The sequence below is a fragment of the Microtus oregoni genome, unplaced genomic scaffold (genome assembly GCF_018167655.1).
Source record: "Microtus oregoni isolate MIOR12 unplaced genomic scaffold, Mior012 000091F_ref0000469, whole genome shotgun sequence".
In the NCBI taxonomy this organism is placed as follows: Eukaryota; Metazoa; Chordata; class Mammalia; order Rodentia; family Cricetidae; genus Microtus; species Microtus oregoni.
The window spans coordinates 2,184,316-2,206,382 of NW_024544600.1; the positions used below are offsets into that span (position 1 = coordinate 2,184,316).

Here is a 22,067-nt window from a genome sequence, read left to right on the forward strand (position 1 = left end):
AGGGTTGGGATGGAGGAAGGGTGGATATGGGAGCAGGGAAGTATATATCTTAATTAAGGGAGCCATTTTAGGGTTGGCAAGAGACTTGACTCTAGAGGGGTTTCCAGGTGTCCATGCAACTCATGTTTTATAACACTATATGTTCTTTGGGATTTTTAAGTTGGTCATCTGAAACAGTTTCCTGGGGGAAAGTTCTGTTCATCTTTCTGTTAATTTTGTATGTATGTATGGAAATATGTGAACCTGTAATATGTGGCCACATGTTTGTTTGGATGTTCGCTTTGCATGTTCCATGTGTTTAGTCTCTGAGCTTTGCTGAATCTGATATAATAAAATCTGTAAAACTGGTGACTCCACGTTAGAACTGCTCTGGAAAAGAACAAATATGTGGCCACCCTCCATCTTGGTTGAGATCAAAACAGAAACCTCATTGTCATCTTTACGAAGGGTGACCATGTGAATAGTTGCCATTTTGGTTTAAGCCATATGACTCCATTGCTACCTTTAGTAAAGGTAATAACATGCATTGGTCCCACCAAGGGGACATTCTGTCTCCAATATACTTTGGGTTTGGATATGTTTCTATACGATAATTCCTGCCCTGTCCTAAAGACAAGGTTTATCAAGGATAAGGTTCAAAACAATGCTGCCTTACTGAGATATTAAAGCTGCACCTCTGCATTTATATATAGGAATGAGTCTTATTGGCAGCCAGATTTTGTAACCTAAAAGTAAACCCCTTGCTATTATTCATTTAGAACACTAAATTGTTTACAATGTTAAAACTTGGTTCTGCCTTCTATAGATTATTATTATGCTCTAGGTCTCAGGACAACAGCTGAAAACTGGAGACTGAAATTTTCCTTCTAATCATCTTGCTTTTACTAACATTGGTAAGTTGTAACTAATTGCATAAACTGTATGCCCAGATTTAACTTATATGCTCTCAAAGTTAAGCCTAAACAACATTTGTCTAATTTAGATATACCTAACAGGTAATGATCGTTATGGTAAAAATAAAATAGCACTGTTCCCCGAGTGGCTGTAGCGGGCAGTGGGGCAGTGGGCCACGAGTAGCTGCGGTAGTAATCCACTATGGTTCCCTGAGTGGCCCATGGGCCACGGGGATAAGTGGGTCCTAGGCAGGGAGTCACATGGTGGGTGAGAGATAGAGACTTTTAGACATGTCTTGCAGAGTGAGGTTAGATATTTATTTAGTGGGTTATAGAAGGGAAGAGAAAAGATGGAAGGGGATAAGGCGGAAGAGCAGAGAGAAGCAGAGAGAGGAGAGAGAGAGAGAGAGAGAGAGAGAGAGAGAGAGAGAGAAACAGAGAGGGGGTGAAGGGAAGAAGTGGGAAGAAGGGAAAGGAAGATCAGAGGAGGGGGGAAAGGGGTTTGTCTCTTAAAGGGACAGGACAGACCATTACAATGATACCCTCAAGCACCTTTACAGATGTGAGAGTATGGCATTTGGCATTTAATGCAAAAGCTTTTTATGACACAGAAACACGACATCTCCTGGCAGCATCCTATTTATCTCCTTCAAGAAGGCAGACGGCTGCAGAAGAAACTCCACTTGGAGGCGTGCTTTGGATGTGGCAGGGCCAGTCACACAGAAAAAAAAAACCTGCCTCTCACCTCTTCCACTGCCTAGACCCTGCCGAGACTAGACAATAAGACACTGGGGACTCAATTGTCCCATCCTGCCAAGATGGGTGGGCTGATCTCCAGATCCCTACTCCACAGAAAATGTCTGTCAGGCCTCCTGGGCTTAGCAGCTAAAGGCAAGTACTGCTTCTGAGACTTGGGTTCACCAACAGACACAGAACATTCAGTAGTACAATATTGGCAGCCTGTATTTAAAAAAAATATGTCCAAGTTGTTCTGGGAGAAGCTTAGGAAAGGCAATGACCTTCTCTTCTGATTCAATGCCTACTCAAAGTTTGCCAGTAAGAATATATTCTAAATCCAATTATGTCTGATGTCCCGTCTTCTCAAGAAGATGAAATAGGAGTTGGTCTTACAATCACTTTGCCCATCACAGACAAATGCTGACAGTTATGTGTTTGATTACACATAATTAGGTTCTGATAATTAAGCTTCTCAGTGGCAGAAATCCAACAGCCCTTCTAGCCTCAACTCCCTACCTCCCAGCCACGAGTCATGTGGCTCCCCATTCTTAGTGGTTTCCCACTGGATCTGCCCCTTCAGCTCTAAATTCTGCCATCACTGCCTACCACACCGCTGGCTCTACCTTTCATCCTTCTCAGTTGTTATCATTGCCAGAAGGATAAGTTTCCCCCATTGCAGACAGTCTCAAGTGTTTTACTAGTCCTTCCCTTAAGATAACTTCAGTCTATTGAGTTTTTGTTTTAATCAAGTGTGGTTTTTGGTAGAAGTAGCTTCAGACAGACCAAGCAAAGCCAGGGACTTGGTTTTCGGAGGTATTTTGTTTGTTCACCTGGGTCTGATCAAGCCTAGCTGAGTTTTCACAGATTTTGCAGGCTCTAAGACGATCCCAAAAATTCACACTCCGAGCACAACTTTCAAACACAACCCAAGTTCTCCTTTCTTGTGAATTTTCAATTGTTTTTTGGTTCACTTTGGGTTTTTTTTTCTGTGTGCGTGTTTGTGTAGAGGGTGCACATGTGTGTCACTGCATGTGTGTGGAGGTCAGAGGACAGCTGTGAGTGTCAGTTATCTCCTTCCTCCCTGCCACTATGTGGGTCCTGTGTTTGGCAGCAAGTACCTTTACCCTTTGAGTCACCTCGATGGTCCATTCATGCGACATTTTCCTTGCCTGGTTTTAAATCTCGTCCCTCAACCCTTTCTGGAGTTATCACTCGTCTGCCTGCACTCCACCTCTGACTGAGAGTTTCCTCGTGTGCTCATGATTTATTTTAGCACAGTGTCATGGATGTGAAGGCCATTGGGGAGCGAGCAGCATAGTCCATTTTCTGCCATATCTCTCCCCGTGTTTGCTGATCTCTTGCCTCATTTTACGTCTTTCATTTTAACAACAACGTAAACAACCTCAGGTGCAGCCTCCTCCTCTGTAGTGATAAGAGCTGCGGGGCTGCGTCCCCAGCACCCTGGCCACCCACATGGCTAGCTTATGCTCCGAAATAACAACACACAAATTGTATTCTTTTAAACACTGCTTGGCCCATTTCTATCTAGCCTCTTCTAGGCTAATTCTCGCACCTGGACTAGCCCATTTCTAATTATCTGTATAGCCCACGAGGTGGCTTACCAGGGAGATTCTAGCCTACGTCCATCCTGGGTCGGAGCTTCATCGCGTGTGCCTCAGAGAGCAGAGCTAGCCCCGCGTTCACCCAGGAGAGGGGAGCATGGCGTCTCTGAGCTCACTTCCTCTTCCTCCCAGCATTCTGTTCTGTTTACTCCTCACACCTATGTTTTAACCAATCAGGGCCAAGCAGTTTCTTTATTGCTTAACCAATGAAATCAACAGATTGATATATGACACTCCCACATCACTCCTCTTCCTCCACCTTCTCTTCTGCCTTGGGACCTGCATAATTCCCTAGTATTTACTAGCTTTTTAACTCACTTTGTTTACAATTTGTAAAAAAAATGCTTCCATATTGCACTCTGGAACAGAAGTTTTCCCCATTATATCCTATCTATTTGGTCCTTCCTTTTATTCCTAAGTCTTTATTTTGAAGACTAAATTGTGAGTTTCTTTTGGAAACTATTGGTCTTCATGTGCCTTATTATTCTCAAAGTCCAATGACCCTGTGAGTCTGCCAATCATCTTATGGATTGAAAAGGAAAATTATCGTTAATTAAATAAGGTAGGTCATATGATTCTGAAAAATAGTCCTATAATATGAAAAGTATATTATATGTGCAAAATCAGTTTTCTTTTCTGATTTTGAGCTGATATATAAAATTGTATATATTTATGGGGTACTATGTGATACTTCTATGTGCGTACGTGACACTGCTTAAATCTGAGTTAATATATTTGCATCCTCAAATATATATTATTTCTGGCTGGTGAAAATATTCAGTATCCTTTGTTCCAGCTGTTTTGAAATATAAACTATTTACCATCTGTGGCAACTCTCCTATGCAACTGAACACTGTAACTATTTCATTTTAAAGTTCTATTTATTTATTCTATCTATATGTGTTTTACTTACATGTTTGTTAGTATACTATGCGCATGCCTGGTGCCCGTGGAGGCCACAAGAGAGTGCGGATCATCCATTATGAGCTGTCATGTGGATTCTGGGACTCAAACCCAGGGCCTCTGGAAGAGAAGCCAGGCCTCTTAAACACTGAGTCATCTCTCCAGCGCCAGAACAGTCTTTTTTATCTAATTGTTTTACACCATGTGAACCAGGTATGCTTCACTTGTGCCTCCCTATTCTTCCCAGAATCTCAGAGCCTCTTTTCTACTCTCAGCATCTGAGATCTTTTATTATTTTTAAGGTTCCACATTTGAGTGACACCATGCATGTTTTCTTTCTATATCTGGCTGGTTTCACTTAACATTGTCCAGTTCTAACCATGGTGTCACAAGTTACAAGACTCCACCTGTTTTATGAGTAAGCAGCATTCCATTATGTAAAAGGCATTTTATTTGCCACTCATCAGTTGATTGACACAGGCTAATTCTGCTCCCCAGCCAATGTGAATAAAGCTGCAATAAATGTGAGACCACGCATACCTCTAACACACTAGCAAGACTAGTTTTCTTCCTGGCCATGGTAACCTTGGAAGGAATAATACTAGAAAACTAAACTATTAATTCTCTCTCTTTTTTTTTGTTTTGTTTTGTTTTTCGAGACAGGGTTTCTCTGTGGTTTTGGAGCCTGTCCTGGAACTAGCTCTTGTAGACCAGGCTGGTCTCGAACTCACAGAGATCCGCCTGCCTCTGCCTCCCAAGTGCTGGGATTAAAGGCGTGCGCCACCACCGCCCGGCTTATTAATTCTCTTAAAATAAATGAAAGAAGATACATATATGTCTACTATAAAGCAGTATTTATTGAAGAATAGTCAGCACAGAATGGTGAAATCCAGGAAAGCTGGAGACCTGCGGGACACGTTTGGCTGCACCATGCATCTGAGACGCGCATGTAGAGGGAAGATCCTTGGGAAATATGGGCAGTGCTTAATGTAGGATTCTCTTCTGCCACTTTCTTATTGTTTTCAGGACAACAAACATAGGAATTATTTAATACATGGATGAAAAGTTCAGCTCACTGTCATTATGACTGCCTGGGGACTGGTATTCAGATAAGAAATTCAACAAGAGGGGCGACAGCAAGTTGTACTACAGCAAGTGGTCTGGCAGCAGACTGGGCGGCTGCAGCTGGACACTCCACAGCTGGGACGGCAGGTGGTCTGGCAGCAGACTGGGCGGCTGCAGCTGGACACTCCACAGCTGGGACGGCAGGTAGTCTGGCAGCAGACTGGGCGGCTGCAGCTGGACACTCCACAGCTGGGGCGGCAGGTGGTCTGACAGCACACTGGGCGGCAGCAGCTGGACACTCCACAGCTGGGACGGCAGGTGGTCTGGCAACACACTGGGCGGCAGCAGCTGGACACTCCACAGCTGGGACGGCAGGTGGTCTGGCAGCACACTGGGCGGCAGCAGCTGGACACTCCACAGCTGGGACGGCAGGTAGTCTGGCAGCAGACTGGGCGGCTGCAGCTGGACACTCCACAGCTGGGGCGGCAGCAGGTGGTTTGGCAACAGGTGGTCTGGCAGCAGCTGGGTTGGCAGCAACTCTCCTGGCAGGGACTTTGGTCACAGCCCTGCTCAGAGCAGACAGAGCCACAACATGAGTTGACCATGGTATGAGAAGTGGAGGTTCTGAGAGGTTTTGAAGAGAGGGAGTTTCTCAAGTATGTGAGCCTCCTTATTCCCTGTCCCCTTTTATACCCTGATGCTGTTACCAGGTTAAGGGTCACTTCCTTGTTATTGTTTCTCTTAATACACAAACAGTCACTAAATTAGTTAATTGTGGAAGACTCTATGTAAAAGTTAAATGGAATGCATTATTTTCTTTCTCAGGGTCAGGGTTTATCAAATCAGTCTTTCCTCCTGAGTCACTTCTTCTGTTTCCTTATGTGTATCATCAAATTTTAAAAATTCCTAGTCTGATTCAATTGATTGATAGTCACAAGATGACATAGCATACAACAATCCAAGTGCCATCGTGGGGCCTCATACTAGTCCTGTGTCTCTTATATCCTAAAAAACTCTTGAAAAGTAAACTGTGATGGTACTAGAAGAAAGTTTGACTGTCGAAGTTTGGATGAAGATTATGAAGGATAAAATGAATTTGTGACATGGGCACGAGACCATTCCATATTCATATTTCCCAAGAAGGGAAAATGCAATGTCAATAAATGTGGGAAGGAACACAGGAATGCCCGAGATATTCCTCAATTTCTAGAGAATAGTTAGGGTAAATGATGTTCACATACCTCAGACATTTTTTAAGAAGACAAATAACATTATTGCATTTTATACAACCTTGAAGATGCTGGGCTAAGAAGCAGGCTTCTCTGCCGACCTGTATGTAAACTTATAACTCTGTATTATTATATTTGTTGTATTGTTTGCATTATTGTATTGTAGTGTATCCTTACTTTGTATTATTACATAGGAGCTGTAATAATAAAAAGAAGGAAAATGCATTCAAGTCCTTGGCTGCCTTGAGCCCCAAGTTTCCCCATTCAGTTCTTATGGTAATTCTTGGTAATGCTGTCTAATTTCACTACATTAGGATGGACGAAAAGCTGCACATTATTCCTGCTGTTGAGATAGTCATTGTAATCTGATGCCATTTATAAATAGTCTAAATGTATATGAAAACTATGGAGGCGCAATTTGTTAAGCTCAAGATGGGATAGATGGTAGATAAGTAGATACTGCATCTAAGTTGAAAGTATTTCTATTCAAATTTTTTATATCTTTAGTCTTCATCTTCAAATGATCATTTGTAAAAAAAGAAAAAAAAGCTTTATGAAAGTCTGAGTCTACATTGTCATTTTATCATTTCCCCATGTATTTATGATAGTGATATTGAACATAGGTCAAGTGCTTATAAAAATAGGAGAGCTGACCTATTAGAGAAGTGAAAATGTATTGCAAGGAAATCACTATCAAGGTCAGAGTAGGTGCATGCATGCTTACTCGATCTAATTGAACCAAATGCCACGACCACTTATTTTTTTGGAGAGAACCAGTCCTCTCTGTGCAAAGGAAGAAAAATAATATGGGGAAATAACTCTTCCACCTTTTGAGTAATAATTCCTTTTATTAAAATATAAATATTCATCTGCCATCTAAGTCTCCTTCAGCTTGTCTTGGCTTCTACAGATGTGTGTAAATTCATCAAAAATTTAAGACTTAATAGTTCAAGGTACCTATTATGATATGGATGTTTTATGCAAGTTATTTTCTTTGTCCATGTGGCAGCAATCTGAACCTTCAGATATGCTTAATGACCACAAATATTTATGATATGAAGAGAGTAGGTATTTATTGGGGCACAGTCACATGACTCTCTTAAAAAGGCCAAGGCATGCCCAGGATGATAATATGACAACAAACTTGGTCAATAAAGTCACATGAAACCTCTGGTCATCTAGCAGAATGAGACAGGGAATTTACTACTTAATTGTTGGATAGTTTAAATAGTTGCTCACAAAAATTCTTAGTCCAGATATGGTGGCACATTCCTAGATTAGTGCTTAGGAATTGGAAGCAGGAACATCAGGAGTTCAAAGCCAGCCTCATCTAAGTAGAGAGTTTAAGGCTAGCCTAGGCTACATGAGACATTGTCTCCATTAAGAAAAGCAGAATAAAATAAAAGAGATTTGATGGCATGACCAGCTGAGTGACAGATATAGTGATAGATAGATAGATAGATAGATAGATAGATAGATAGATAGATGATAGATATAGATATAGTGATGGCTCAGCACAAGCATACGTGTAATGGAGAAAACGAGGCTGGCATACTGGCAAGGTAATAGTAACCCAGAACTGATGGGCAAGAACAACAAGAAATTGGGTTGACAGTACACAGTCTAACAACAGAAGTGCTGCCAGTATCAGGGGTAGCACAGAATTCCTAGCCGAGGCTTCGCTTAGACACAGCCCTAATCAAAGTAAGTGAAGCTACAAGAAATGACTATAGGAGGCTCTGCGTGACTCTTCAGAAACATAAGATTGCTCAGTGTGGGAGTTTGTATCCTGCTGCTAAGCTAGCCTCGTTGTGTTTGTTGCTGTGTTCTGACTGCGGCCTTTCCAGACATTCTGGTCTTGCCATGTTGTCTATGCCGTTTTATTTGTTTTTTTAAGGGACATTTGCATGATTTTCATTGAATCAACTCCTCACCTCTAGAAGCAGGCGTCCCTTTTAAATGGCAGTAGCCTTTCATCCAGGGCCTCTTGTACCTTTCTGGGTGCGTCTCATTGCTGCACTGAGCATAGTATGCGTTGTTCCTCTTCCTCCAACCATTTAACTCTCTAATCTCTCCAGTTTGGATGGTATTTAAAATAGGTACAAAAATGGATACATCATACACAAAAGTCAGGCTTCGCACAATTCTTAGTTAAGGGAGCCACCTTAGGGTTGGCAAGAGACTTGAACCTAGAGTGGCTCCCAGGAGCCCAAGGCGATGTCCCCAGTTAGTTCCTTGGGCAGATGAGGATAGGGAACTTTAAATGACCCTATCCTATAGCAATACTGATGAATATCTTGCATATCACCATAGACCCTTCATCTGGAGATGGATGGAGATAGAGACAGAGACCCACACTAGAGCCCTGGACTGAGCTCCCAAGGTCCCAATGAGGAGCGGAAGGAGAGAGAAGATGAGCAAGGAAGTCAGGACCACGAGGGGTGCACCCACCCACTGAAACAGTGGGGCTGATCTATTGGGAGCTCACCAAGGCCAGCTGGATTGTGACTGAAAAAGCATGGGGTAAAACCGGACTCTCTGAACATGGCGAACAATGAGGGCTGATGAGAAGCCAAGGGCAATGGCATGGGGTTTTGATCCTACTTCATGTTCTGGCTTTGTGGGAGCCTAGCCAGTTTGGATGTTCACCTTCCTAGACATGGACGGAGTGGGGATGACCTTGGACTTTCCACAGGGCAGGGAATCCTGACTGCTCTTTGGACTGGAGAGGGAGGGGGAGAGGGGTGGGGGAAAGGAGAGAAGGGTGGGAGGAGGGGAAGGGAAATGGGAGGCTGGGAGGAGGCAGAAACTTTTTTTTCCTTTTCTCAATAAAAAAGAAAAAAAAGAAAAAAAAAGTCAGGCTTCGGTATATAATAGCAAAATGACCAGTAGAAAAATATCAGTATGGTACATTTGTAAATTATGAAGAAATTAATGAATAAGACGGGTGGGAGGCAAATTGTTTCAAATTTAGCATTCAAGATAACAGCATTCATTTTATTTCTTTTCCATACCAATTTTTGATTCATCTGTCCTATTATAAATTTCAATTGGTGCAACTTTTAAAGCTAATAAACCATAAATTCTTTTTTATTGTATGCTGGACATCAGTACCTGGAAGACCTAATAGAGAAGATGCAGGAGAGGAGAAACTTGTCTCGTCTCAGAAGCCCTGCCTCCATGTGAGTCACCAGGACCCACACCTGCTGCTCCTTGACTGCCTACTGGACTACTGCAAAGCCCACAAAGCCCCCTGCTGTGGGACCACCCACTGGAAACCAGCCTCTGTAACCAGTGACTGCAGCACACCCTGTGCTCAGGCTCCCAGCCGCCATCCTAGATGCTCCTGCAGCTCTTGCTGGCTGGGCAGCCACTGCCAACCTGCCTGCTGGCTGCCATCTTCCACTGCTATGACTGCTACGAACCATTCATGTACCAGCAGCAAACCTACTCCCTGAGCGTGGCTGAAAACAGCCAGCTGACATTGAAACAGGCTTTCGCTTTCACCAGTGTGTGAAAGACCACCAAGGCAGGCTCTCTGCTTCACCCTGGGTTTAATCTTCGTTGTCCATTGATCAGCCAAACATATGTTGATCAGCTCCACGATCTGGGTCCCGAAAAGGTCGGAATCTGTTTTTGTCTCTACAGAACTTTAAAAATGGGCTGCATTGGACTCTCTAGAATAACCAATTCAGAGTTGTTTTAGTGTGTATGCCGTATGGTCAGCAAGCTCTGCCAAGTTTCCAGTGAACGCTTTTCAAATCATTGTAATTGTTTTCCTACCTAGTATTTTTCTACTAAAATTTGCATTATTTTGTACTATGTGGGAAACTTTTGCCTTCTTATCTATTCACAGAAGTTCACCCAGAGAGATTTACCTCAATTTTAAAATTTTATTATTTTTAAATTTCTTTATTTACATGTATGTGTGTATATTATGGCATGTATATCTCCCCAGCTACATCATTCCATGACCCCCCCCCATTAGTCCTCTTTGTTCCCCTAGACTATTTCAGGTCATGTTTTGTGACTATATAAAGTCTAGGAATCACAAGTAAGAGAAAACACAAAATCTTCTCCTTTCCGAAACTGCCTTAAATTGTTTGATATGATTATCTACATTTAAATCCATTTTTTTTGGCAAATGACATAGCTTTGATCTCCTTTACAGCCGAAAATAATTCCATCGTGTACATATTCCACATTTTCCTTATCCTTTTCTCTGTTGGTGGACAGCTAAGGTTGGTTCCATAACTCAGCTGTTGTGAGCAGTCCTACATGGACACGTGTGCAAGTGTCCCTGTGGCACAAGGACTTGATGTCCTGAAGGTAAGTGCTCAGGTCACATGATAGATCTCATTAGCTGAATTCTACATGCATCACTTTATTGTAGTCTCAGAATGAGGTTGCAAACTAAGCTGAGGAACACTCATCAGTCTCATTTTAATGATGGAAGAAGAATTTTCTATGCAACCAGGAGCTGACAGAGCAGATTCAGTGCCCCAACCCTTTTACTCCAGGCCAAGAGCACTTAAAAACAAAGTATTTTCTCCAAATAGATACGGAACACTTGCAAAGGGAGCAGAGAACAGATAGGTATTTAGTATCCTGCAGAGTTTAAACTGTCTAAGTGAACGAATGTGGAAATGATCTGGTGCTTTTACCAGTGGGTATTCAGATGGCTACCATGCCTCACCCTCTCTCAGAATCCCTTGGTTACCAAAAAACCTGCAGTAAGTGTTGGTCTCAAGAGTCCTTTACCCCTTCATAGCTGCCTTTGGAAAGGTGAACTTTGTGCACCCAGTGCCATTATGCCCAACTGCTATTCATGGTTGCCATTGCTGTGTCCCTAGTCAAACAAAACGTTAGTGAACAAAGGAAAGAGATTTGTAGGGTGTAGTAGGAGTGGGATGGAAATAAAAGTGGATGAGGGGAGAGTGGCCAGAATACAAAGTTTATATATATGAAACTGTAACAGAACAAAATTTACTAACAAAACAAGGAAATAGATACATGTTTTTGGTTGCATCTACAGTTAATTTTTTTCTCTGTTTCTCAAGTTCCAGGGCATAGTCTGCTAATTTTATTTTAAGTGACTCATCCACTTTCTTATTCTTTCAAATGAAAATATAAAATCAGCCTTGCAAGTGTATCCTCAGAGATGGGCATTGGCTCTGTGACTTCATTAGTGAACGGTGACGACACTGTGCAGGAGCCCCCACCTTTCCAGGATTCCCTCCATAAAGAGCAGGGTGTTCTCACTGGGCAGTGGCAACCTCCTCTTCCTGGAACTCCAGTAAACATGAGAAACAACTCAACATTTCAGCCCCTATGAAAGTATTGGTACAGCAAGACAGAACAGTCTTTAGAAGATCTTCTAGATCTTCCTGGCCTCTCTCTGAGCATGCAGGAAAGTCCACTTCTTTTTCCTCCGCACAACATCAAATGATCAGCCTCCTCCTTCAGTAGACTAACAGAAGATCCTAAACAAAATCTGGGTAACTTGTGTAAATAACTTTGGTCTTGAGGGAGGTGTATGCATTATGAACAGACAAAAACAGTATTTTTAATGATGTATCGTTTAAGTACAATTAAACTTAAGAAACTTATTTAAAAAACAGTGTGTTCCACACTAAGAGAATGCATTGTAATAAACCTGTACATTATCTCAGCCCTCTGCTCTCACAACCTTGACTGGCCTCTTTACATTGCAATCTCAGGAAACACGGAAGGCAAAGAAAGAAATTCAGGATAAATTGTATTGAGCCCCATAGTTTTGTTTTTTCCTGTAAGGGTGATAATCTAAAGTTCTTTTGTATCGAGGACTTGTAAACAATTTTCTTTTTTTTCCACTGTTTTGTTTTACAGAAGGAGGATAAATCTTGTACTTGCTTCCATGTTGCAGAAGGTAACTAACTGAAGCCTTCCTAGCTTTGGTTTGAACACTTTATTCTGTCTCAACACTGCCCTCTCTGCAAAGGTGCTTCCCAAAATAACTAGAGCACAGGGGAAATCAATGAACTCTATATTAGCTAGTTTTTCTATGTCCGTGATAAAACACCACGACCAAAGCAATTTATCGAAGGCTGACTTTGGGTTCGTGATTCTAGAGGATGAGTCCCATCATCCCTCACTGTCACAGTGGGGAAGCACAGCAGCTGGGACTTACAGCTCACATCTCAAACAGAAAGCAAAGAAAAAGTGAAATCAAAAGGACCTCAATCCTGCCCTCAGTAAGTAACTCAACCAGCAAGGCCACAACCCCCTAAGTTTATCCAATGAGTCCCTATGACACAGGGCAACAACGGGGTATCCAAAAGGAGTCCGAGTGAGGATCCAGTATCGATTGTGTAGCAGAAACTAGAGGCCTTGAATCAAACCCATGACTCATTGCAACGAACACTTGCAAGTCAAGATGTATGGACTGAAGGGTTCACTGTCACTGTGTCACACTGTAGCTCCCACAATGAGGTTTTTCTTTTCTTTTTTCTTTTATTTTCTTTTATTTTTTTATTAAAGATTTCTGCCTCCTTGCCTCCTCCCCTCCACCGCCTCCCATATCCCTCCCCCTCCCCCAATCAAGTCCCCCTCCCTCATCAGCCTGAAGACCAGTCTATGTTAGAACCCCAAAGAAGTAGGTTTTTCTTTTTATTTAACTTTTCATTGCTTCTTTGTAGATTTCACATCATGTATCTCAATACTATTCTTCTCCCCATCATTTTGCATCTGCCCTCTGCCTTTGCAACCTCCACCACCAAGGTAAAACAAAAGAAAACTAAAAGAAATAAAAAAGACGGATGCTCCAAAAATACAGAAGAACGTTGGATGATTTTCCAGACGACAAGATGTCTTTATCAATTCTAGCATTTTGGAAGTTGCTTACAATGTACTTGCTGTTGACTTAGGTAATAGTATATCCTTCTGAGGTCTTTGATGGAGTTAAAGAATAGGCAGTTATAATTATAGTTTTCCTTAGTTTTAATAAAAATAAAGTAGATATAAATACTGTAACTGTAATTCTTGCTTAATACCTGCTTTGTTCTATGTAATTTTACTAAGTTAAAGTTAAAACCTTCCTTTTCGTTTAAACAGAGAAGGGGAAATGGTGTGGGAAGTCCTTCTGTATATGTGTTGCTTTTCCTGGTTAATAAAGAACTGATTTTGGCCAATGGCTTAACAGAATATAGCCAGGCTGGAAGATGCCACAGAGCAGCCAGAGGGGAAAAGATGCAAGCTGACAGATGGAACCTTGCTGGTAGGCCACAAGCCTTATGGTAAAATATAAAATAAAAGAAATGGGTTAAATTAAGGCGTAAAAGCTAGCCAATAAGAATATAGAGCTAATAGGCCAAGCAGTGATTTCATTAATACAGTTTCTGTGCGGTTATTTCAGGGCTGAGCAACAAGGAACAAACAAGCAGCCTCCCTACAACAAGGAGAATCTACAATAGCTATGCTAAACAGACTTCAGACAGTCATAAAAGGATAGTGGTCAGAACTTTCTTGTAAGACAAAATTCTAAGTGTTAAAAACACTAAAGTTTCCAAACAGTAATTAAGTGAATTATGAAAAGAGGAAAACCATCTTACATAGGTTTCAGTATATACTGGCAATATAATAAGGGGCACAGATGTTTATTTATTATATCTGCATCCACTGATATAATCTTTTAAAAGGTATTTAGTTATTCAAAACATCATTGCCCAGCATCCACCAAATCTATGAACTGCTGGAGCATGGAAAGGAAAAACCTTCCAGATCCAAATCTGCAGAATATCCTCAACACAGTACAACAACAGGATATCCAAGAAGAGCCACAGAGAGAGCCATTGCTACCGTATAGCAGAAGCCTCGACCCAGACAAATGACTCATAGAAATAAACACTTACATGTCAAAATAAACGGACTAAAGGGTAAACCCTATACTCAATGGGCCACACTACACCTTTCATGATGAGATTCTTCTCCTTTTTTCTCTTTTTTTTTGGGGGGGGAAGGTGTTGGTTTGGGTTTTAAATTAAAAAATTAATTTTTATTTTCATTAATTTATTTTTTTAAAAGATCTTTTCACATTTTATATACCTATCTCAGTTCCCACTCCCACCCCTCCTCCTGCTCCCCCATCTCTCCCCCCCACCTACTCCTCAAAGAGGGTAAGGCATCCCATGGGGAGTCAACAAGTCTGACATATCACTTTGAGGCAGGACCAAGGCCCTTCCCCCTATATTTAGGCTGAGCAAGGTATCCCCCTAAAAGAAATTGGTTAAGTTTCAATTTTTTTCTTTTAAATTTTGTTTTATTTTGTTTTGGGGGGAGGTTGTGTGGACAGAGGGTGGAAGCGAGGGAATGGGGAGATAAGTGGGTTCAGGAGGCATGTGAAGTCCACAGGAAATGAATAAAAGTTGAAAAAAATCACTGGCTTATATATTTCCAGAAGTAGATGTCTCTGAGAACTGTGAACTATGGAAGAAATCTAACCATGTTTTTTTTTTCTTTCTTTTTAAAAGACACATCATAAAATTGCTAATGAAATCCTAACAGTCTCCGTCATATTGACGTGGGGCAGCATCCAGAGGGAGCATGTTTGACTTCAGAAAGGTGAAGGTGTACGATGGAGACCATTCGCCTGTGCTGCACGCAGACTTTCTACGGTCCTTTGGTGGCATTGCTCCGGAACTACAGGGTCCTAATACAATCCTGTACAAAAATATAGCTCATAATACGCAAAATGAGACAGGACTTACTACCGTGAACTACAAGGATCAATCATCATCAGTTTTAATTGTGTTTTATTATGAAAGACTTAAGTGTATGCAGCTACTTTCCTCTGTTGGAAAAACTGGACATTTAAAATATCATAGCAAATTATCAAAATTGAAAACTTTTGTCTGCTGTGGAATAATCTCTTTGTGCCCCGTAAATATGTGTCACTCTGACTGGTTTAATAAAAAGCTGAATAGCCAATAGCTAGGCAGGATTTGGGGAGCAAAAAGGATGCTGGGAAGAAGAAAGAAGACAAGGAACTGTAGAGCTAGCTAGTGGGGCAGAAAAAAACGAAAAAAAGAAACTAGAAAAGAGATTAATGTAGTGAAAAAAAGAGAGATGTAGTGAAAGACAGATGATTTCTTATTTCTCATTAAAACTCAAAGAGTTTTAGTTGTTTACTTACCAATTATGAAAGTAAGCATATTGATTACTAAAGGGAAATTCAAAACACTTAAGGAACAACTTCTTCCTTGAAGTACTAGAGTGGGAAATTAGCATAAACAATGACACACACACAAGTTCTGCTCATTGGCCCAAATTTTGAAGCATTGTATATAAAAGGCAAAACACGAAAGAAAACAATAGATTTTTGGGAAACTCACCTTTGAGTAAAACTCCTCTTTCAACATCCAACACCATGACCAACTCCTGCTGTTCCCCTTGCTGCCAGCCCAGCTGCTGTAGGACCTGCTTCCAGTCAAGCTGTGTGAGCAGCTGTTGCAGCACACCCTGCTGCCAGCCTTGCTGCTGTGTGTCCAGCTGCTGTAAGCCCTGCTGCCAGCCCTGCTGCCCATCCAGCTGTTGCCAGCCCTGCTGCAAGCCCTGCTGCAAGCTGTGCTGCCCATCCAGCTGTTGCCAGCCCTGCTGCAAGCCCTGCTGCTGTGTGTCCAGCTGCTGTAAGCCCTGCTGCCAGCCCTGCTGCAAGCCGTGCTGCCCATCCAGCTGTTGCCAGCCCTGCTGCCAGCCCTGCTGCAAGCCCTGCTGCCCATCCAGCTGTTGCCAGCCCTGCTGCAAGCCCTGCTGCTGCACACCCTGCTGCCAGCCTTGCTGCTGTGTGTCCAGCTGCTGTAAGCCCTGCTGCCAGCCCTGCTGCAAGCCCTGCTGCCCATCCAGCTGTTGCCAGCCCTGCTGCAAGCCCTGCTGCCCATCCAGCTGTTGCCAGCCCTGCTGCAAGCCCTGCTGCTGTGTGTCCAGCTGCTGTAAGCCCTGCTGCCAGCCCTGCTGCAAGCCCTGCTGCCCATCCAGCTGTTGCCAGTCCTGCTGCAAGCCCTGCTGCCAGCCCTGCTGCAAGCCTTGCTGCCAGCCCTGCTGCCCATCCAGCTGTTGTCAGCCATGCTGCAAGCCCTGCTGCTGTGTGTCCAGCTGCTGCCAGCCCTGTTGCCAACCTTGCTGCAAGCCCAGCTGCTGCCAGCCCTGCTGCACACCCTGCTGCAAGCCCTGTTGCTGTGTGTCCAGCTGCTGCCAGTCCTGTTGCCAACCTTGCTGCAAGCCCAGCTGCTGCCAGCCCTGCTGTAAACCCTGCTGCCAGCCCTGCTGCAAGCCCTGCTGCAAGCCCTGTTGCCAGCCCTGCTGCTGTAAACCCTGCTGCTGTAAGCCCTGCTGCTGCAAGCCCAGCTGCTGCCTCAAGCCCTGCTGCCAGCCCTTCTGCCTTGACCTGTGCTGCCAGCCAGCTTGCTCTGGACCTGTGACAGTCACCAGGACTTGCTACCAGCCCACATGTGTCTGTGTGCCTGGCTGCCTGTCTCAAGGCTGCGGGTCTAGCTGCTGCGAGCCCTGCAGTTGTTGAACAACATACATTAGGCTCACTACATAACATAGCCTTCTACTATCAAACCTGCCTGATAACCACACTACACCAAACTCTGGAAAGACGCCTTATTGCTGCCTTACCACCAATATCCCATTAGTAGATTTGTGTCGTTTCTCAGTAAACACAACTGTATCTACTATGTTCATCCTTATTCTTCTGGTTCTTTGTCAAAGCGACCTGTTATTGACCTGGATTCCATCTCAACCCTGGGAAATTTGCTCATTTCATTTTCAACCTACAGAAGGTTTGTAAAACCAAAAGTAAGAAAGCACTCCGATTTTTCCTGGTGTTAGTCATCCTTGCTTTTCCCTGTATTTATAATTATTCTAACTCATCTTGTAACTCATCCATAAAAACTTTGAGTTCTCTGGCTAATTGGAAGGCCATTCTCTTTGGTTTACTAATAAAGTCTTCATGCAATTATCTCCTAAAGTGATGTTGTTTTGTGTGTGTTTGTTTGCTAGTCACATCATGTTGTCTCATCTGAGTCATGTCATAGTCTCAGACTTGGTCAGAGACGGTGCGTGGGATGTGAGCTTAGCTACAGGTCATGTAGCTAAGGAGAGAAAACATCCCTACAGAGACCTGGACTTGCCCGTTGCAGCTCTGGTGTGGTAATGGGAACAACTTAGTGAAATAGAGGCACTGGGACTGAGCAATGGGAAGATGGGCATCTCATGATGCTTTCTATTTACCAGTCACCTTGGTAACCAGTAACCACAGAGTGGAAGAGATGATTTTAGGAGCCTAGAAAGCCATGTAAACCGTGTATTGCCTTGCCTCAAAAAGCCACTGGAGATGACTTTTAAATGTTTTTTTTTTTCTCAATCACAGTATACTTGCTACTGTCTTGGGATTTTGAAAGCTTTTTATCATCTGTTGTGGGGGAGGTGGGGAGCGAGTGTCAGAGGACAAATTGTGAGAGTCGTTTCTCTCCTTCCACCATGTGGATCCTAGGGATCAAACTCAGGCTTGGAGGCAGGTGCCTTGACCTGCAGATCCATCTCAGGATTTTGATGTGGGAGGACCATTTAGAAATTGTTGGTTTTGTAGAAATGGTATACTTTATGCCCTTATTATTCTGATTACCAGTATAAATGGCTGCATGGGGGATGGATTGATTTGTGATAACACTGGTAACAGGAAAGTAAATTTTTAATATTCTGCATGGAAAGGTGCAGTAACCGATTGATTTTCAGAGAATGATCTGTGAGTTGAGACAGAAAGTACTTGGAGTAAATAATATCTAGTACACACAATCCTCAAAAATATAGCCCAGGTGTGCCGAAGACATAAAAACCTTGAAACTCTTGTAAGAACTATAAATAAACATCTCTTGGATCTTGAGGAAGGACACGTCTTTATCACCAGAAAAAAAAGAGCCAAATTTGGCTGTCACCATGTAGAGCTTGCAATCATCAAACACAGCAACAGAAAAATGAAAACCAAGTTATAAACTTGGTGGTGTTTGAGAAACACAGAAATAAACACGCATGGCTGAACTCATAAAGAAGTAGTCGATCTGAACAGAATTCAGAAAAGTGCAAATGAAGATTAACATGTGGCTTCTTCTTAAGCCGATATTAATGTATTAAAACAATCTTATTTCACATTTGGAAGAAGAGAATTTTAAAACTACTGAGTCAATAATTGGTAAAAGTAAAGTAAACATCTCTGTTCCTTCTCAAGTCTGGGCTCGAAAGGGATGCAGATGGTTCTTGAAGTACTGAGGAGAACCAAAGAAGCCTTGAGTGAGTGCAGAAAGGATGGGTGAAGTCCTGGGTGGATATGCATTGTTGACATGGATACAGTGATGTCAAGGACTCAATGCCCCAGACCCACAAGAAACTGGCAAAACCCTCCTTGCCACCCCATCCAGGGTGCAGACTCTCTCTGTGCTGTACATAATAAACACATGAGGCTCTGAGCTGTGTATTTGGTACCCTCTGACAGAGCAAGCACAGGCCACTGGGTCCCATCTTCACTGTATGTGTGTCTGTTTTTCTTCATTCCCTCACACCCCAGCCAGGTCGAGTCCCAAGCCACCTGGAATATGGTACAGAATGTTTTGGGTCCTTGTTGTTTGGCCCTATTGAGCATCTTGGGCAGATTTTAACACATAATATTCAATACATGTAGTCAGTCGTCCATCAGTGTCTTCACAATCAGTAGTCTCAATCCACCCAAGACCAAAATACTCAAAAAACAAATGTAACTAAATTGAATACATTATTCTATGAACAACACAGTGGGACAATTACAGAAGTCACATTTACATTCTATTAGCTACTAGGGCTGTTGAGGTAAACTCAGTAGTAGAGAACTTGCCTAACATGTGTGAGACCCTTGTTTAATGCCCAGCAATGCAAAAACAAGCAAGCATCCTTTTGGCCCAATTATTATAAGTATCACAGAGATAACTCATGTAACATTTGTGGAAGAGTATGTATGCATTAAGTTTAAATATGTTGGTAATTTGTATGAAAAATTGAGTGTATGAAGATTTTTATATTAGGAAGTCATCCTTAAAACAATTCCCCGTGGATATTAAGAGATTAACATGTTTTGAAATGAATGAATGAATGATATTTTGTGAGTTATACAAAAAGTATCAACCTTCTACTATCCAAAGTACACTATATTTGAACTAAAAATTGTGAAATGAATCAAGGTTTAAAATTGAACACTATTGGCCTGGCAGAACAAGGGCAACACCAGCTGACATGCCAACATGGATGGGAGAAATATCACAAGGCCACATCCCCTAAATCAAGAACTATGAGCCATAAATTTCTTCACAATTAAGAAACCAACAGACTTAAACTACCATATAAAATGTTACATGTAAATTCTATAACAATACTGTGCTAGGTACAAGATTTTTAAATTTTTTTCCTTTAATAAAAAAGCTTTACACAAACAAGCCATTAGCTTATTTCAAGGAAGAAAACCAAAAATTAGTCTAAGGTCTTTGTTTTAAAACAGCTTAAGCTATATGATATATATATTCAAAAATAAAACAAGAAACGCACTACATCTTTTTGTTACCCTCTTCTGGAGCTTTTGGATCCACTCAGTTCACATTCTAGAATACCTGTATTAGCAGTCTTCACATAGCACCAGTTAAGTGAGTACTGTGCAAACACAGTAATAATTGCTGGTATGCATATAAAAATGCATCAAAAATTGCTATATGTAACAATGAGATCACCCATCCCAACCCGCCCCACTGAAAACTACGTAACCTCTTACAGGTGTTAGTGTTCCAACTCTTAGTGTAACTTGCTATTGTAGTGGGCTGCTTGGTCCCTTTCAGTCTGTTTGCTTATTGAGGGTTCAGTTGTTCCTACTTTAAGAGGCAGTTTTCTACCAGCATCTCAATGTGTCGGCCCTGGCGTCTCGCAGACACATCAGCATCAGTTCTCCTGTGGTTTGGAAATTCAGGCTCAGCATGAGCTCGGCAGGTAGCTCTATTACCTGCTGTTTGTTTTCTTTCTCATTCTTGTTCCTTCTTTCCTCCTTTTTTTTCTCCTTTTTTCTTTTTTAGTTGATGTTTAAGAGGGAAAGTACCAGTGTTCAGAGTTGAACTATAATAGTTTGCATATTCAACATTTGAAGTATATTCTATTTTGTTGTACTCTTGTTTCAAAGTGTATTCAAGTAGGTTTTCTGAAATATAGAAGTGAAATATAAAAAAATAAAAAGAACTATGAACCATTAGCAGTTGCTGAGAGGAGAAACATTCTTCACCAGGGACAAGCCCCCTAACAGGTTACCCAGTTTCAGTGGCCAGTCCTAAACACATATAAAAACAAGCAACAGTCAATGGATTAAGCTTGTCCCATTTACATATTTGCATATATATCATATGCTATGTATGATATATGTCAAAGAGGCTATAATTTTGAGAGTGAGAAGGCATGGGAGAGGTTTGGAGACATAAGACAGGAGAAGATAGAGGGGATGAGTGATATAATTACATTTTTATTAAAAATGTATGAAATAAATTAATATTATATGCAAATTTTTAAAGATTAAGATGGAGGTGCTGTTAATAAAGGACAGCTTTGCCCAAGGCCGAGACATACTCCTTTCAGTTCTCCTCTCCCATCATTGTCGCTACCCTCATTTCTTATCTTCTCTAATGGAGGAAGTTAAACTCTAAAGGAGCAAATGATACTACAATGACGCAATCAACAACCATTATAAATCTATAAAAATCTAAAAATCTTTATCAGTTAATTGGAGACCTGACAGAACAAATAAAGAATTTTGAGGAAATAGCTGAGATAAAAAGAATATTAAAAGAGTTTGGTTGATTTTTGCAGCTTCTTTTCTCTCCCAGGTGTGGTGGTTTAAATGAAAACGAGGTAGGGCAGTGGTGGCGCACGCCTTTAATCCCAGCACTCGGGAGGCAGAGGTAGGCGGATCTCTGTGAGTTCGAGACCAGCCTGGTCTACAAGAGCTAGTTCCAGGACAGGCTACAAAGCTACAGAGAAACCCTGTCTCGAAAAACCAATAAACAAACAAACAAACAAATAAATAAATAAATAAATAAATAAATATGAGAGTGACACTAGTGGGAGGTGTGGCCTTATTGGAGTAGGTGTGGTCTTGTTTGAGAAAGTGTGTCACTGTGGAGGTGGGCTTTGAGGTTTTATATGCTCAAGCCAGGCCAAGTGCTTTAGTTCATTTCCTGGTGTTGGACTCTCAGCTCCAGCACCATGTCTGTTGCATGCTGCCTCACTTCCTGCCATGATGATAATGAACTGAACCTCTGAACTATAAGCAAGCCCCCTCCATTAAATCTTTTTCTTTATAAGAGTTATGTGGTCATGATCTCTTCACAGCAATAGAAAACCTAACTAAGACACTGGGCTTTGGTTGGTCTGAATTAGCATAGTAAGAGAAAGAGAGATTTTCATGAGATCACTTGATTGGCAATCAATTCCAGGCTTATCATATTTATCATTACACTTAAACCAATTCCCCATTAATAAACACTGATTTGTGTTTATCATGGAACTATTCACAACAGCTG

At 41.9% G+C, this 22,067-nt stretch overlaps 2 protein-coding genes across 3 annotated transcripts; one reads left to right on the top strand and one right to left on the bottom strand.

Moving 5' to 3' along the window:
* Positions 1-5,274: 5,274 nt before the first annotated feature.
* Positions 5,275-5,826, bottom strand: LOC121442406 (keratin-associated protein 4-1-like). The gene has a single exon (XM_041643947.1). It carries the CDS (start codon positions 5,824-5,826, stop codon positions 5,275-5,277), a length of 552 nt encoding a protein of 183 aa, XP_041499881.1.
* A 10,027-nt stretch (positions 5,827-15,853) lies between these two features.
* LOC121442367 (keratin-associated protein 9-1-like) lies at positions 15,854-17,002 on the top strand. 2 transcript variants are annotated; one of them, XM_041643870.1, is made up of 3 exons: positions 15,854-16,050; positions 16,210-16,470; positions 16,831-17,002. In XM_041643870.1, the coding sequence occupies exons 1-3, from the start codon at positions 15,854-15,856 to the stop codon at positions 17,000-17,002; spliced, it is 630 nt and encodes a 209-aa protein (XP_041499804.1). The 2 variants fall into 2 exon arrangements, with proteins under 2 accessions (XP_041499804.1, XP_041499803.1); XM_041643869.1 differs by having other exon boundaries at positions 15,854-16,402; positions 16,826-17,002.
* Positions 17,003-22,067: the final 5,065 nt, after the last annotated feature.